The sequence below is a fragment of the Phytophthora infestans genome, genomic scaffold (genome assembly GCF_000142945.1).
Source record: "Phytophthora infestans T30-4 supercont1.10 genomic scaffold, whole genome shotgun sequence".
NCBI lineage: Eukaryota > Oomycota > Peronosporomycetes > Peronosporales > Peronosporaceae > Phytophthora > Phytophthora infestans.
The window spans coordinates 2,913,322-2,931,183 of record NW_003303749.1 but is presented as its reverse complement, the minus strand read 5'-3'; the positions used below and the strand labels follow the sequence as shown (position 1 = coordinate 2,931,183).

The window sequence follows — 17,862 nt, the reverse complement described above, 5'->3', positions numbered from 1 at the left end:
GCAAAGTGCTTCCTCTGCCCCAAGTCGCGCCATAGCTACGGAGGCGTGCGCAAAACATGCTATCAGATTTGGCACGAAGACTTTGACAGTGGGGCTTCCATCCCAGCATCGCTCGGCAAGCGAGTCGTCTTGCGACGATCAGCCAAGGCTGGTACTCGAAAACCAACTCGGCGTGAGCTGCTCTGTCAACAAGACGGCGAGGCCGACAATGAAGAGGATCAGCCAGCTCAGCAATCGGCAATCGTTTGAATGCGTTTGGACAGCACTTAGTTTATGTAAATGTAGCTCTTTCTCTGTTGTACGAGGATCTCTACGGATGTGTAAATAGGCATCTGCTTCGACAAAAACAATACTTGAACGTCGTAAGTTATTGCTTTTCGTGATACGACGTGCTCATAATGTCGTAGCTCATACGACGTAGCTCAGAATATCCTCTGACAGTTTATAGCGGGAATCCAGTGTGGAAAAGACACATCCATACAAATAAATACACTAAAATAAAGTCGTAACTTACGACGTAAAATAGGCGGTTCCAACACGGATCTTCTGGTAACTGAGGGGTTAAGAGACATCGCCGACTTTGTGATCATTTTACCCAGGCGGCAAGACAGCGCATTTCAAACAGATGAAGGAACAAAGCGGTGTTGCGTTTGAGGACATGCTGATCAATGACGATGATCTGGAGAACGTACACGACGTTAGTGCACTGGGAGTGGTGAGTTCGCACTGTCTCGATGGCCTCTTGGCTTCAAGCCATGGAGGTTTACTATGTAGATGATTAAAACTACCTCAGTGTTGCTGAAGGACATGTCCTACTACATCTAATACACACTTTCTTGGGGGATACAGAAACACACCATTCACGAATGCTTAGATACCGACGGTGCTTGTACCTGTATTTGTGTGTGTTAATTATAAACTTCACTATCGCATTTTTGGCCATGAAGAAAAAAAGTAAAATGAATAGAAGTTCCTTCGAAGTACCGGTATATTCATCGATATATGCATTCGACCGTGAGAGGTTTTAAAGGAGGACAGCATCCTCCTTTTGAATTTCCTTTAGCTGTTTCGTATACCTCTCGAGCTCAACCTGAACAACGTCTTCCGTTTCCTGTCCTAATCCCGCTTCTCGAAGGCTCTTCAGTGTCTTGCACGCGTCCTTGATCATTTTCATCAACTTTGCACGCTGTTCGGTTTTACTTATCTCGTCACAGCTCTTCTCAGAGGTAGCCACAGTGCTAGCGTCTTTACTCTCAGCAACCCTTGGCGTCGACAAACTCAAGTTCTGTGTCAACTTCCCATTGACACTACCCAGCAGATGCGGCTTGACGTTGAGCCAGCACGCCAAATAATACACGTCCGCTCGACTTTGACAAAAAGTGGAAAATTCGGCATCCGGGTCTCCACTTATCTCAAATCGAGCTACTAAACTCGTGTACGCGGCACACAATTCTCGCCACATTTTCCACAATTTCTCACTAGAATGGTACACCGGCGTCCCTAATTGAAGCCCTTCAAAGAGGTGACCTTGGAATACTACTCGACTGTACTCCGCTAAGGGACTTATAAATTGAGTCCGCACTTTCTCCCAAAAAGGGTTATTCCCTGTCGGTTGGTCCGAGGTTAACGCTGTCTGTGAGGACTCAGCGTTCATCGCGTCCACAGATGCCGACAGCTCTTCCCCGAAAATCACATTAACAAGTCTCAAATTGCAATTCTTGGTCCTCCGAGTCTTGGTCACCGCCACTTTCTCGCGAGTCAAAATTTGGGATAACAGGTCAGCGTACCCCGCTTTATTGTTGTAGACGGCGTAATCTTTGCTACGCACAGGGACTCCCAGCAGTCCAATGAAGCTTCGCAACTCCTTGCATGTGCACTGCATGATGGCCGTCTGTAGCTCCTCGCTCTTACCCTCGGCGCTGAGACGCTGCAGGCGCTGGAGCTTGCTCACTCCAGCTGTAAGACTTGCCATCTTCGCAGCAAGTATAATACCCACAATTTTAAGTAAAAAATAAACACATAATTTAGCGTGGTTTACACTAAATTGTATCTTTCGCGGCTGTTCAAGATCTATAGAAAGATATGCTTGTCATTTGAGTTTTGTGTCATTCGCGATTAAGTTCTGCAGAAGCCAAGAGCACGTCGTATTAGATCTAAATGAAGCTTTTGTGCAGCTTTGCATCGTTGCTCTTGCTGGTCGGGGCTCATCCGGTATCGTCGTTTACTATCGACGCTAGTGCCGAAGTCGCCGCTGCGAGACCCGACGTTGAGGTGGAATTTGATCTGGATCCAGAGTCCAAAGCGCAATGGGGCGCGTACACTGGATCCCGCTCAGATCGTCCGGTTCTTGAAGGTCGATCAGGATCTATGGGCGTGAATATCCGTCCACTGGGGAGTGCCAAGGTCAAACCGGTAGCTCCCATGTCGACGGTACTGCAGCCCGAAGGTTTCAACTTTGGACGTGGCACGGCATACATAACAGCGGAGAACGTGGAAGTAGGCAGTGAATTATTATCATTGCCAATGAGTCAGGTGATGAGTGTGGAATCGGCTGCAAGAGGGAGAGTGGGGCTACTATTGGAGGTGAATCCAGACCTACCTTCAGCCATCGCATTGGGTCTACACTTACTGGAAGAACGAGCTCTAGGAGCGGCTTCCAACTTCTCCGACTTTGTAGCTACATTACCAACGATCGAAGCAATCAACAGCACCTTGTTCTACTCGGAAGACGAGATGAACGAGCTGGAAGGGTCGCAGCTACAACGATTCACACTCGGTAGAGCTCAAGCCGTCGAAGCTTTCTACGACGCTCTCGTGCAACCCGTCACATCACGCGAAGCTGTAGACCCACCCATCTTCCATAAGAGCGAGTTTACACTGGATAAATTCCGTTGGGCGATGGGTGTTGTGTGGTCGTCCACCTTCCAGTTCGGAGAAAACGAGGACGACGTTATTCTAGCTCCTGTTCTAAATACTATTGGAATCTGTACCGATCTAAATCAAGAAGGCAACGAGGCGTGTCCTGAGACAAGCATTAAAGTGGATACCGACACCCAGAGACTAACTGTGTACGCTTCAGTGGCTTATTCAAAGAGCCAAGAAGTGCGTCTCTCAATGCCTGGCAAGTCCTCGACCCAGCTCATGCTAAGCCACGGCTTTGCGAGAGCTCGAGCTTCCAAGCTGGACAAACTGGACCTCACTGTAACATTGGACCCCAGCGATACTTTAGCTCCTTTAAAAAACTACTTGCTGCAGACACAACTGAACGAAAGCATCAATGCGACGTATGAGTTCTTCTATGGCAGCTCCAAGATCGACGAGTACGTCTCGACTTCTTTGAGAATGAAACTCTTGTCTGGTGGCGAGCTCGCGCGGTACAAAGAGCTGCTAACTCCAGCAGAGGGGGAGGAGCATCGACCCATTGTGAGTCTACGGAATGAGTTCGTCTTCACGCGTGCTGTCATCTCCACGTGCACGACGCTGTTAAAACAGTACCCGACAAGCATCGAACAAGACCAAGAAAATCTCGCTAAATTATCCGATAAAGACGACGTCGAAAGTGTCCGCATAGCGCATGTCCAACGCATCTTGATCATGGAGAAGCAGATTCTAAACGAGACGATGGAACTTGCGTTGGACCAGTGGCAGAGCCTCCTCTACTCGTCACACCCAAATCTACTCGAAGTCTAAATTCTAGAATCTAGAAGGTTGACAACACTAAATTTGGTCCAAAATGCCGTGCCTTAATTGTAAGCTTCGTATTCTCCAGAACGCGCTAACGACAGCGCTTCAACTTGCAGCATGGAGTGTCCACGGGCATTGCGAGCCATGAATCCAACTCCAATCAGCTCGTCTCCTTTGCGAAGTAGACTCACTACCTTTAGAAACGTTTCTAAGGACCAATTCATCGTCTCTCGCTGTAAGAAAACCTGCAGCGGTCTGTCGTAGCCAGTGCCCGTCAACTCGAGCGAGAGGAAGGCCATACCCTTGCTAAAGCGACGAACACGTGTGATTTCACCCGTAACTTGCACGTACACTTTCCTCGAAGCCTGTTCTTGCTCTTGTGCAGCTTTCACTCTGGCCTCCGGACTGTCGATAGCCACGAGGCTGTTTCCAAGCTTCGATTGTCGCTCTTTAAGTTTCTTCTCGAGCTCTAACCAGGTCTCCAGGGCAGCATTTCGACCGATGTTGTTGCTGTCTTTAGTATTAACAACAGTCGGCTGTACAACGGCCAGCTTTTGGAGCTTGTAGCAGCAGTATACGTATACTGGTGTACCAGGAGACTGCTCCTTGGACGCGATGAGAGACTGCACATCGAGCTCCAGATCTTCGTGTGCTAAGAACTCCTTCTTACGCCATTGTTTACGCGATGTGAGACACACAAGCGACGCTTTCCGACTGGTAGATTCAGGACAACTACCCGACACAAACTGGTCCAAGGTGCGACATACAAGGCGGAAAAAAGACGGCTTCTTCTTCGCACGACCACGGAACCCTCGGAAGATGAAGCCTGCATCTAAAACGCAAGCTAGCGAAGGAGTCAGGTGCCCATCGTTCTCGAATTTCACCGTGATCTTCTCCTCTTCGTCGCTGGTTAAAACGACAGTAGACTGGAGAATGTAGTGGCCACAAGGCTCAAATTTAATGCTCTCGTCTTCCGTTCCAGGGTCACTAGCCACGTCGATTATGCACTTGTGGAGCTGCAGTTTCAGCGTCTTGGTGCCTTGTTTATCGTTCATACTGAACGATAAATTGTCAGCTATCGACAACGTGTAGACGTGTTTGTATCCATCTCGAAGTAGCAGACGCACCGCCAAGCGACGGGGATGCCAATCAAGCGCGAGTACATGAGTATCCACGTCAAGATGAGACGCAACGGCGGACGGCAAACTGCTGCCAAAAGTCTGCTCCTCCGCCGTGATCTCTTCTGGATTCATAGAAGAGATATCGCGATCGAGTTCTTGTAATGTATCGCTAATAAAATCGAGCACTCCATCACGTTTCTTTAAGCTCTCCGACTGCCTCTCGGTGTTGTTGGTTGATCCACCTACAATGCCACTGATGTCCACGATGTCCTTGCGTACACAGCCCTTCATTACACTCGACGTTAGCGAGAAATCAGCATGAGAGACATCCACATTTCTAGAGTTATCGCCAACCCACAAACGGATCTAAATCACAATAAAAAAGGAAAAGATGAGAGTGGTCCTATAACTCACAAGAAATAAATAATAAGCCTACCTCTCGATGATCAGATAGCACACTGAAGTCGTCGTAGACGAGATCTGGTCCACGTCCGAAGAGCATTTCTTGCTGGCCGTACCAGTTGCAGCACGGTAGTGTGACCACACCACACACCTGCTCGGCCTGGACGGCACTCAGCGCCTGATCCAGCGTCACATGGGCGTGTACGAGTACCACAATCGCTCGTCTCAAGGTAATTCGAATATTCTCAATCTTGTTGCGCACAGTCACTAAATTCGACACGTCCGCCCAGCCCTTTGAACGCTGTAAAAACAAAATATTAGCAATGTAATAGAAAATATTTAAACTGTATTTCTTCAATAACTCACCTCGCTTGTACCCTTCTCCATTGCTGGGTCCACACTATAACACTTCCATCCTCGCATCCGGAACGCAAACATCGCAGCCGTGCGTGCTGTTCACACAATAATAAAAAAATATTATTACAAAAAAAATGTTTTTAGGGACGCTTACTACTCACGAGTATTGCCGTCTCCTACGACAACAATTCCATCGTGTTTTCCATTGATCTTGAGACTTTCTTCTTCGCTCTTGGGCTCAATGTATCGTCGCACAGCATTGAACAGCGCCATGCTCTGGAACGAAAAATACAGACCTCATTACTGATTTATGTAGCGCTAATGTGTACGTGAAGAACGCGGAGTTTACCTCTGTCACCTCCTTTGCGTCTGGGAACAAGCCGTGTTGCAGTAGGGCAGGAGCGCAATGCAGTTTGCCAACGAACTCATTGAGATAGCGCAGCGACACGGGAGGTGTAGAGGGTGACGCTGTTGCAGCCACTTCAGTGCTGTTCGAGGAAGAAACTGGCAAAGTTTCGGAGCTTCCAGACACATGGGGCGGGCGGCACAGTTGCCACCGCGATACGTGCCGTGTCGACGCCATACTGACCAATTGTAAAACTAAAATGTGAAATGCACTATACAGTAAAGTGCCAATTAAAAAGAAGTGTGCAAATTCGATATTTACAGGTGTGCAAATTCGAAATTTACACTCGTATGTTTTTGCGCATGAGAGCTCCTACTTAGATGAGGCCAAACTACTTTGGAAAACGCGTTAGTCAACTCGAACATTGAGTAATACCAGTTTGGATATCCGAAATAAAAAGGAGAAGTTCTTTTAATAAACGGCTATGATAACTTAGCAGTACTTTCACAGCGAAGCTGTGCGCGCGCTCGAGCTTATTCAGTTTCACAGCAGCGTCGCTGGCGTTCTTATGATCTTATTTCATAAGAACAAGCACTTTGTTGCGCCTTCCGCACCACTCCGTTCGAAGTGATTGTAGCTGGTCTGAGTCCATTGTTGATGTAACGGAGTACGTAACCCTAGGTGTACCCTGGTTACATGAAGTGTGACACTATATATCCCGGAGTATGACGTGTCAATGACACGTCATACTCCGGGATATTTGGTACAAGGTACCAAGGTCGTTCAAAGCCAACCATTGGTTAGATGACATTGCATTTCTATAGGGAACTAATAGTTTGTATTAAACCCAAACTTAACCTACCTATAAATATACTCAGTATACAATCTACCTTATTTAGGTCACTTCGCTCTCTTTAATTAACCCCTCTAATTCACGATTTAGACCAGGGGAAGGTAGCAGCATGCAGAAGCGAAGAGTTCGGCGACTTACATGAGGACAACTGTGGACCAGACTCAAGAAGCTAGGGTGGCAATTTGAGCGACCAAAGGGGCTAGCTACCGAGAATCGCTACTTTACACCTGATGGATGGAAGAAAAGGCCAAACGCAACACACCTTGTCGACTATTTCGACGGAGCTGACGAAGTATGGCAACACGTGCCAGTTGATGGTACGAATCATCTCATTTTGATTTTGTTATATTGTTATTAACTCATATCACAGTTATCTATGACATGCCGCCTGCCAAACGACACGCCACTACGAGCTCCCCTCTATCAATTCCACTGTGCCCCCGAGCCGCCAGTCAACTCTCCCGTGATTCCGCCTGCCCAGTCGCCTGCGAAAAAGCCTGCCCAGTCGCCTGCGAAAACGCCTGCCAAGTCGCCTGCGACAACACCTGCCAAGTCGCCTGCGAAGACACCTGCCAAAGCACCTGCCAAGTCACCTCGGAAGACGCCTATAAAGTCAGCTGAAAAGACGTCTGCCAAGTCACCCACCAATACGCCAGCCAAGTCGCAGGCTAAGTCCCCCGCCCAAGCTCCTGCTAAGGGCCAGACGCCAAGAAAGAAACGTGCGCGTAAAGAGGTCGCTGCGTCTCCTATACCGTCACTACGTCCACTACGGTCGTGTACTGTTCGCGCACCAGAAGTGGACATATCTGTTGGTGATGACCGTTTAAGCTCTGGTGACGAGGACGACTTCCAAGTCGATGAAGGCGATGAGTCCGACATTGAAGGTACAAGTGAAACTTCTGCTGGTGAAGAGGAAGAAAATACCAGCGATGAGGAAGATGCAGTCGATCTCTCAGCGGGAACTCCATTCGACCAGATGAGCAAGGACCAGCTGAGCGAACACGCGAAAACAGGCTGGACGACCTACTTCGAAGATTCATGTGAGTGCTTTCGTGTACTATACAGGATAACGAGTGTCCTTTGCTTCGGCTATCCTGTACTCGACACTAATACCCATATATCGTTGCTATATAGGCGCTTCCCTTCAGCTGCCATCGGCAGAGCTTACACGCTGCTCCGCCACACCTACGGAGTTGGCTACTGCACTGGGGAGTAACTTGGAAGGATTGTTTTTCCTGTTCCTGCCTAAATCGATGTGGATGTCTATCGCTACGGAATCAAATCGGTACCAGCTTCAGTATCGAACGCAGGCAGCGGACGAAATAATGGCACGACAGCGACAGCTCAAGCTGAGGCGACCTGAGTACAAGATGAAAACTGTACAGCAAGTCCAGGCTGAGCAACGATCGTTCGAGCCAATACAAGCGCATGAGCTGGTACATTTCATTGGTTTACTGTGTGCCCGAACCCTTTGCCCGCACCGTGAGAAGCTGTCGAAGCATTGGGCGGTGGATGTACAAGGCGCGGTTCCTAAAGGCACATTTGGGCGATACATGTCGCGAAAGCGACTCGAAGAGATCGTACGATTCTTGCATTTTAGCGACAACAGTCATCCTGACGCTGTCAAGTTCAAGACGGGGAAGATTAAGCCTGTCGCGGACACGATCAACGCAACGTTCAAGCTGGGGATGACAGTAGGGCAACGAATCGCCTTCGACGAAGGAATGAAACCGATGAGTAGCAAGTTCAACCCCATGCGGCAGTTTCTTCGAGGAAAACCTCACCCATGGGGTACTAAGTGCTTCTTGACTTGCGATGCAGAGAGCGGGTACTGCTACAGGTAATGGATCACTTAGTCTACAGAACATTGTATTATCCAGGTACTAAGTAATTATGCTTGTGTCTTATTCTGTATAGGGTCGAGATATACCAAGGAAAGCTCAACAGTGACTGTGTGGACCTGAACCAAGGCCCCAACGCTGTGATCCGTAATGTTGAAGAGGTGCTGGAAGGACTACCAAGGAAGCGTCTGATTATCACCGACCGTTTCTACTCAAGTGTGCTGCTGTCGTCTATCCTTCTACAACGTGGACTCTACCATGTCGGCACCATTCAAACGAATCGGCGAGGCTACTGCAAAGACATTCCGTACAAGCAAGCTAAACGACCAAAGACGATGGCGAGAGGGGTATACCGGATTGCACAGTCCAAGACTGAGCCGAATTTGATTGCAGTGTCATGGATGGACAACCGTCCTGTACACTTCATTGCTACGGGGTGTAGTACCCGACCGACAACCCTGTCAAGACGCGCAGGTGCTGAAGTAGTTGACGTGCCAGCTCCTCAACTCGTGAAAGACTATCAAGATGGCATGGGAGGAGCAACTGCGCTTGCAAAGATACTCGATTCAGGTATTACTTGCTCTTTTCTTATCCTGTATTATACATGACAATATAAACTAACGGTCGAATGTTTTCCTGTATACTACAGAGAGCGATGAAAATGAAGAAATATTACCACACAATCTTTCTTGAGTTAGTTGACATGGCGCTTACCAACGCATACATCATCTATCGACGTATTTAAGGCAATCTTGCTCCCGGTAAAGCACCCTCGACACATGCTGAGTTTCAGCGGCTGATGCAGACTGCACTACTCAACATTGGACCGGCTGACTTTGCAGGAGACCTGTCAGTTGAAGCATTGGCAGACACTCCGGTTTCCCGCTCGTCAGCTCCGCGCTACACGCTACCAGCACAGCATATGACTAAACAAGGGAGCGTATTTCGCACAACACGTGGAAAGAACGGGACCTACTCACAGAAGTGCCGTCAATACGGCTGCAAAGTGTGCTCGTTGCTGCGTCCGGGCAAGAACCCGTGGGAAACCACGTTTTACTGTGTGGAGTGCTCTGAAGTGAGGATGCGGAGCGTGGATGACGATAACGCCGTTGGAAGAGGGAAGGTGTATCTATGCCAAAAGGTGCGGCAACATGATCCTAGTGGACCTACAAACTCGGCCACCTGCAGCCAGATATGGCACGATCTATGGCGGGGAGGAGCGACAATTCCTCCCGGTCACAAGGCTATTTGGCTGCGTGCTCCTACTAGAGCAGGTGCGCAACGTATAGACGACGAGCTGGAAGGTGACAGTTGTTGCGATGACGGTTCCAGCGTAGGGTCGGGAAATTCACGAAGCACAGCGAGCGCTACGAATGCAGGACGTTCTGCAGAGAATATTTGTGAAGTAGTACAGACAGCAGTGATCTAATCAATCCTATGAATAATCAAATATGGGATGAATGCAAAAACTTTGTGAGTGATGGTTTTTGCTGATATTTAGAAATTTCCCTGTAGCCGATTTGTGCGATACAGGATATTGTGCCATATGTTAGAACCACCAATTTAACTCTTACCCTGTACTGCACAGAGTAGATAACTGACAGAGATTGAGATCTTAGAAAAACTCCGCAAATAATAAACCCAAGTCATTTTCTTACCCTGTAGAATACAGGGTAATTTCCGCCCGAAAACGCGGGGCTAGAGGGGTTAAAGAGGGGACCTGTGAACTGCCGTTCACTGAGAGTTTGTATACTCTCGGAAGATAACTTCCTCTAGCGCAAGGTGCTGTGTGACCCCGTCACACTTGGTAGCACTCGTAGTCAATCCACGCCACCGCGGGTAGACTACCTGAACCTCTCCGAAGTTCGTTGCCATGGATAGGAACGACTTCTCCCATATGAACGACTCTCAGTTCGAGTCAGTTCGGAAGATGGCAGGCATCTTCGGGATGGAGGCCCTGCAGAGCCTGGTGGTATCAACACCGGCTGAGCAGCTCGAGCGCGGCAATGCATTCGACGCGTACGAGCAGGGCCTCATCGCGCATGTGCGAAAGAACCTGCAGGCTCCGGCGGCGGAAGCAAATTCGCCTCACCCGAAGCCAATACGGCTGAAGGTTAAGCCGTATGAAGGGAAGGAAGGCGAGAACCTTCACTTCTGGGTCCGAGAAGTAGAGCTCGCGATGGACGCGGCTCTGATCTCGACCGAGTAACTGCGTGTTGCTTTTGCACTCTCCAACCTTAGCGGCCGTGCTAAGCGTTGGGTGTACACACGGGAAGCAGCATCCCCTGGATGTTTCACATCCTGGGCTCAGCTGTGCGAACAGCTCCGAGCCGCGTTCCTCCCGGCGAACTACGAGTACCGCCAGCGTTCGCGCTTCCTCGCGTGTAAACAAGGAAGGCGCGAACTGCACGAGTATGTGCAAGAGATACGGGAGCTCACGGCATCCCTAGTGGGAAACCCACTCAACGAACACATCAAGATGACTGTGTTCATGGACGGCGTTCGAGTGGGCCCCGCACGCACTCAGCTGTTCCGGGTGCAGTCAAGCACCCTTAAAGAGGCGATTCAAGTGGCTCTTCAAGAAGAGTACAGCCATCGCCAGACGCGTACGCCGGCCTCAGCGTGGCCTGGGAGTTCCTTGTCGGCTCCCGGTCGAACAAGCACCAACGGACCAGTACCCATGGAGCTCGGGTCCGCCGAACAGCGTGACATCCGCTGCTTCGGCTGTGGGAAGATGGGCCACTTCAAGCGTGACTGCCCCGCGGAAAGACTCCGCAGACGGTCCTTCCCCAAGCCCGTCCTCAAGGGTCGCTGGCAGAAGCCAGGATCCCGGGGACAGGGGAACGCAGGGAACCAGTAGGGGCGGGGCGCCCTACTGGGGAAGAACTAAGTCTTCGTGATGGGTGCGCGGGTGGCGCGTACTACGGGGACTTAGCACCTGAGAGTCTTCGCACTCTCGAATCGGCGAAGAGCAGCGGCGGGTTGCTCGTAGTACACGGATGTGTACGGGGATACGATCATCCCTTTAGAATCTTGATCGACTCTGGGGCGTCGAAGAATTTCGCACGCCGCCAGACGGTTGCTCGTAACAGCAACAAGTTGTCCGAAGCTTTGAGAGAATGCAAGGGCAACGGGACGGTGTCAGTGCGACTGGCCGACGGGAAGGTCGCCACTGTCTCCAACGTCCAAGTGGATCTGGCTGTCAAGCTTGAAGACTTTGACAGCCTCGAACAGTTCACTGTTCTCGATATGGATCCATATGATATGATCCTGGGCATGCCCTGGCTTGAGAAGCACGAGCCCTAGATCGACTGGCGAGGCAAAACAATCGGTGCCAGCCGCCCTGCGCAGTCCGACAGAGCATTGGTGAGTCATGTTCCCACCTCTGTCAGGACCCGCGAGGGCTGCCAGGGTACCAAAGCATCCGGCAGATGCTTGGGAGTCGTCGACGTATATGACGACTCCGAGGATGTTTTGATGGTGGCCGCGCCCAGAAGCGGCGCCGGCCAAGTGGGTAACTTAGGTCCACAGACGGGTAGCTTAGTTCCGCAGACAGCTGCAGCTGTCATGAACACTGAGAACAGCGTGTTCAGAGTGGGTAACAGAGTTCCACTCACGGTCGCCCAGACCATAACTTAAGAGGAAGACGTCGGATACGCTTCCTGTGTGGGTAACACAGTGCCACACGCGGTCGCCCAGACCTTAACTGAAGAGGAAGGCGTTGAACACGCTTCCTGTGTGGGTAACACAGTGCCACACGCGGTCGCCCAGACCTTAACTGAAGAGGAAGGCGTTGAACACGCTTCCTGTGTGGGTAACACAGTGCCACACGCGGTCGCCCAGACCTTAACTGAAGAGGAAGGCGTTGAACACGCTTCCTGTGTGGGTAACACAGTGCCACACGCGGTCGCCCAGACCTTAACTGAAGAGGAAGGCGTTGAACACGCTTCCTGTGTGGGTACAGCAGTACCACACGAGGCCACGAGTGCCTCGGATGTCGTAGCGACGACATTCCTAGACGTGGGCAGCACAGATCCCCGTCACAGACGCCGTCGGCAAAGACGCCGCCGCCGCCTCAAGTTGGATCCGACCTTCGTTCCGATCGACGTTGCTTCAAGAGACTCGGAGTCCAGGGCCCGGGCTCCTCCGACAAGGCCGGTGGAAGAGTGTTATCACATCTTCGACTGGTGTCCACTTGGAACCGTTGCCAGAGGTTGCAGAGATACTGCACCTCGAGGAAATGACGGCTGAGTCTTTCCTGACCAGCCTCAAGGCTGGAGAGATTGCTGAGATAGTACTCATGAGACCTGGACCACTCAGGAGGAGCTGAACTCCTCCTCTGTCTTGGACGAGAACGTCCTGGAAGACATGAACAAGCAGCGTCAGACGCGCTTGGGCTCTGAGATTCTCAAGAACCCCAAGGATCCGGTGTATCCTTTGGTGACGGAGTATGCGGGCGTGGTGAACAAGCACCCACCGACCCAACTCCCACCGGATTGAGGTGTACGGCACGAGATTGATCTCGTGCCCGGCACAAAGTATTGTGTCACGAGGCAATGGCCTCTCCCGCGCGAACAGTGCGAGGTCATTGATGCCTTCTTCGCCGCGAAAGCGAAGGCAGGCATGGTGCGGGAGTCGAAATCCCCGCACTCGACGCCGACTTTCTGCGTTCGTAAGCCGAACGGAAAGTGGCGTCTGGTTCACGCTTATAACAAGCTGAACAACGCAACGGTGCCGGCCCAAACACCGATCCCACGAAAGGATGTGTTGTTGAGCAACATGGCCGAAAGCGTACTGTACAGTGCGCTGGATTTGGTAGCCAGATACTACCAAATCCTGATGCGCGAGAGTGACATCCCGCTCGCCGCGGTAAGCACTCCAAGCGGCATGCTTTGGGAGTGGCTCGTCATGCCGCAGGGCTTGTCTAACGCCCCGGCGACGTTCAATCGCCTGGTGACGCAATTGTTCCGCCCTTTGCGTACCTTCTTACAGACGTACTTCGACGACATTTTCGTCCATAGCCGTGCCGAGGGAGGCAAGACGGCCATGGAGGTGCATCTAGAACACCTCCGTCGAGTGTTGGACGTGATGCAAGCGAACAAGCTCTACGCCAACATCGACAAGTGCGTTTTCGCGTCACCAGAGATTAAAGTTCTCGGTTGCTTCGTAAGCAACGTGGGCGTTCGGGCCGACCCAGACAAGGTCAAGGCCATAGCAGCATGGCCGACGCCCCGATCCCAGAAGGATCTTCGAAAGTGGTTGGGCTTGGCCAATTACCTTCACAAGTACAGCGCTGGGTACGCGGGCTTCGCTAAGCCCTTGTCGAGCCTCCTTCAGAAAGACGTCGACTGGCGCTGGGAGCAAGAGCACCAGGATGCTTTTGACAGCATCAAGGCCAGTCTCCAAGAGGCCTCTGTCCTGGCCCTGCCGGACGAGACGAAGCCGTTTAGCGTCGTCTGCGATGCCTCCGATTACGCCATCGGATGTGCATTGCTGCAGGCCGACACGGCTGGACAGGAACAAGTCATCTCGTTCCAGTCCAGATAGCTCAAAGACGCCGAGCGGAACTACCCTGTCCATGACAAGGAGCCCCTGGCAATGAAATATGCCCTTGTGAAGTTCTGGGCTCTAGACCCTTTGTGATCTACACAGACCACGCGTCCTTGAGGACGGCGACTAACTCGCCTCACCTCTCCCAACGGATGGCGAGGTGGCTGTCCTTCTTCGCGGAATATAACTTCCGCGTCGAGTACAAGCCGGGCAAGCTCAACGTGCTTGCGGACGCCCTCTCTAGGCGTCCCGACTATGAGTTGGCCCACATCACGCGGGTGACAACGGATCTATATGATCGGATACGCATGACGTATCGGGACGATGAGGCTGTCGCGCCTATCGTCAAGTTCCTTAAGGCCGGAACGAGCGCGAAGTCCGACTGGCTCTCGTCGCGACAGCGCTCACGGCTCCACCGATATGAGTTGAAGGAGGGCCTCCTCTATTATCGGGTAGAGCCCACTGATCCTCCACGGGTGGTTGTACCCAACGACGAGGATCTGAAGTTCGACATCCTCGCGGAGGCGCATGACGCGCCCTCCAGCGGCCACTTGGGCCGCGAGAAGACCTTTCTGTCGGTCTCTCAGTCCTTCTGGTGGACCCACATGTACAAGTGGGTCGCCCGGTACGTCAAGACATGTGAAACATGTCAGCGGGTTAAACCCGCAGGGCACTCTTCGGCTCCACTACAGAGCCTGCCCGTACCGGCTGATTGTTGGAAGTCGATGAGTCTTGACTTCATCTTTGGGCTTCCCGCCGACGGACACGGCAACACCGGAATTTTGGTGTTCGTGTGTCGGCTGAGCAAGATGGTACATCTTGCTCCAGTTCCCGTCACTGTGACGGGCGAACAAACCGCAAGGTTGTTCGTCGATGGCGTGTTCCGCTATCACGGTCTCCCGGAGACGATTGTCTCGGACCGAGACCCGCGGTTCACTGCTGCGTTTTGGAAAACGCTGTTCCCTTTACTGGGAACTCGTCTGCAGATGTCCACTGCGGATCATCCGCAGACAGACGGCCAAACAGAGCGCGTCAATCGAGTGCTCGAGGACACTCTGCGCAGTGTGTGCGCGGGCAGCACCACGTACGTGGTCGACGCAGCTTCCAGTTGTTGAGTTTGCGCTCAACAACGCGGTGCACGCGTCCACGGGGTTCACGCCGTTCTACTTGAACGGCTTCCGCCACCCTAGAGTGCCTCTCACTCTTCGAGGAGACACTAACTCCTCTATTCTAAGTGGGGGAGAGGATCGGCAAGCCCTTTCATCCCAGGTCTCGGATGTGAGACCAGTTTCGCTGCGAAAACAGGTGGAATCCTTTATGGATACCAAGCTGAACATTGTCAGCAGGGTCCGCGATGCCATGGCAGCGGCCCAAGATAAACAAAAAGAGGACTCAGACAAACATGGAAGAGGAAACTTAAGTGTATTTAAAGTGGGGGACTTAGTGCTATTAGACACGAGGAACCTACCTCTAGACACTGTCAGCTCTGTCGGCAGCAACAAGCTGAAGCACCGCTTCATCGGACCTTTTGCAGTCCTGGCCCGACATGGTGCGTCGTACACCATCGACCTTCCAAAGTCAATGACGACGCACCCGACGTTCTATGTCGGACGTCTTAAGCGGTACTTTGACCCGCAGGGGGTTGCTGACTCGCAGACCCCCCTTGACCCAGCTCCTCGAAGCGAGGGCCGGTCACAGTCGTCGACAAGGGCATCGGAGCAGGCACCCAAGCCTCGGTCGGGACGGCAAGGCTGCGGTCAAGATCGTACGCCGGAAGGGCTCCATACGAACGGACCTCGGCGCCATACGCCGAGTACGCTGAGTACGCCGGGTACGCACCATACGCGTGCGTCTAAGAGTGTGCCACAGGCGGCTCCGGACGTGGCAACAAAGCCTCGATCCGTCGGATCATTCGAAAGGCCTCGTCCAGATCGGACGAAGAGGCCCGGCGATCCACCCGTAGGTGCAGGCTCGGGACCTCTCGCTCCACCAGGTCCAGGCGACCCGCAAGACGAGCGAGATCGCCCTGATTCCCGGCCTGGGCGGCAGCATTACCGCCAGTACCAAGGCCAAGTGCAATCTCAAGCACGAGGACACGTTGGCGGAGGCGGTCAACCTCAGGGTCCCGTGTCGGACCCGCAGTCGGAGCACTCGGACGAGAGTGGCTCTCGGGAGGCGCCGAGTACTCGTACTCGTACGAGGGCACCTCCGCCCCTGCTTGACCGGAATGGAGAAGTCCACTTCCACGTGGAGCGGATCCTCCAGAAGCAACGGTGTCGCGGTAAGCGACAGCTCCTCGTGAAGTGGAGGGGTTATGCCCACTCCGAGAACTCGTGGGAGCCGATTGAACGGCTCCTGATTGACTGCCCGAAGGCTGTCGCAATCTGGGAACAGAAGCGGCGGCAGCTTCATAAGTAGTCCGGGGCTTCTTGCCCGAACGGGGTACGGATGATGAATACATACCGTACCCGCGCTCATCGTGAGCGCTAGAAGCCGCGCGCTTCAGGATGTCCCTTGGCAGCATACGCTTGCTGACCAAGTGGGCAAACCTCACACGAAGATCACGCTGGTCCAGGATGTGGGACAGCTGCTGATCTTCATGGAGTTCCCGTAACTCCGTGGGCGAGTACTTGAGAGTCTCCACCCACGCCCAGAACATGTCCTCACAAGAACTCCATGTGGGACAGTTCTCGGGCATAACCCAGGGGTATCCCCAAACAGGATAGAGACCACCCCGGGTCTCGGGCTTCTTACGACAAGTCGTGAAGTCCTTAAGGGGAATGCGGTGTGGCGCGAGAAGCACACACCGAGCAGCCTCCACGTTGTCGACGAACAACTGTTCTTTCTGAACAAGGGCTCGTTCATAGATGCCCCTAGAAGTGTGGCCGCCCACAAGGCCACGAGGAGCGACAAGAAGCTCTAAGAAGAGGTCAGCCCCAGAGCTCTCCTCGGGAGGCCAATACCCTCTTGAGTTGATGGCAGCTCCCTGGCTGACGGGTGCCGCCACCGAACCCCCACGCACACGCTGGGCAGCTTGGAAATCCTCCTGCTGCTGGTCGAGGTCATTCGAGACCTCCCGGGGCTCAACAATGGCACCCTCCTCCTCCTCTTCTTCCTCCTTCTCCTCCTCTTCATCCGAGGAGTCGAAGAGACTCTGATAGGAGCGTCGAGTCTCCTTCTCCTCGCGGAGTGGAGACTTAGAGGCGGTACGCTTCTTTGAGGGCTTGGCGCCTTCGGCTTTAGAGGCCTTAGCGCGCGCAAGACCCTCGGCAAGCGAGAGACGTTTGCGAGGACTCCCTTCCTCATCGCCACCGGCTTTGGGAGTGTCCTTAGCCTTAACGGCCGGACTCTCAGAGCGCACAGAGGTCCTGGGACTGTGATCACCGTGATCACTAGCGGACGACTGCACGCTGTCTTCTTCGTGCTCACTGGGCACTGGGCTGTGCCCTCCCACAGAGCCCGCAGGAGCATCATGGGTGCTCTCGAACTCGGCATCGTCCTCACTGCCCGAGTTGAACTCATGTTCTACGAACCGAGGGTTCGGACGATTGTCTGAAGACGAGGGCGACGGACTGCGGCGCCTGCTTGCGCGCTTGTCCGCAGCCGCGTCACCCGAGGATCCGATCGCCTCGGAGGCCACCTGAGTAGCCTTCTTGAGTGCAGAGCCTTTGCCGTGAGGCTTAGTGCTCTTGGCCTGCGCCTTACCGG

General features: G+C 52.7%; 3 protein-coding genes across 3 annotated transcripts; 1 reads left to right on the top strand and 2 right to left on the bottom strand.

Annotated features, from left to right (window-relative positions):
• Positions 1-586: 586 nt before the first annotated feature.
• PITG_07206 (uncharacterized protein) lies at positions 587-1,972 on the bottom strand (the record flags this gene model as incomplete). Its single annotated transcript, XM_002905106.1, has 4 exons — positions 587-679; positions 833-893; positions 1,077-1,478; positions 1,788-1,972. The coding sequence occupies 4 exons, from the start codon at positions 1,970-1,972 to the stop codon at positions 587-589; spliced, it is 741 nt and encodes a 246-aa protein (XP_002905152.1).
• A 147-nt stretch (positions 1,973-2,119) lies between these two features.
• Positions 2,120-3,690, top strand: PITG_07205 (uncharacterized protein; the record flags this gene model as incomplete). Its single annotated transcript, XM_002905105.1, has 1 exon — positions 2,120-3,690. One exon carries the CDS (start codon positions 2,158-2,160, stop codon positions 3,688-3,690), a length of 1,533 nt encoding a protein of 510 aa, XP_002905151.1.
• Positions 3,691-3,743: 53 nt separating this feature from the next.
• On the bottom strand, positions 3,744-6,147 carry PITG_07204 (uncharacterized protein; the record flags this gene model as incomplete). Its single annotated transcript, XM_002905104.1, has 8 exons — positions 3,744-4,390; positions 4,448-4,577; positions 4,680-5,003; positions 5,070-5,171; positions 5,242-5,508; positions 5,574-5,659; positions 5,726-5,840; positions 5,914-6,147. 8 exons carry the CDS (start codon positions 6,145-6,147, stop codon positions 3,744-3,746), a joined length of 1,905 nt encoding a protein of 634 aa, XP_002905150.1.
• Between the last annotated feature and the right edge of the window lie 11,715 nt (positions 6,148-17,862).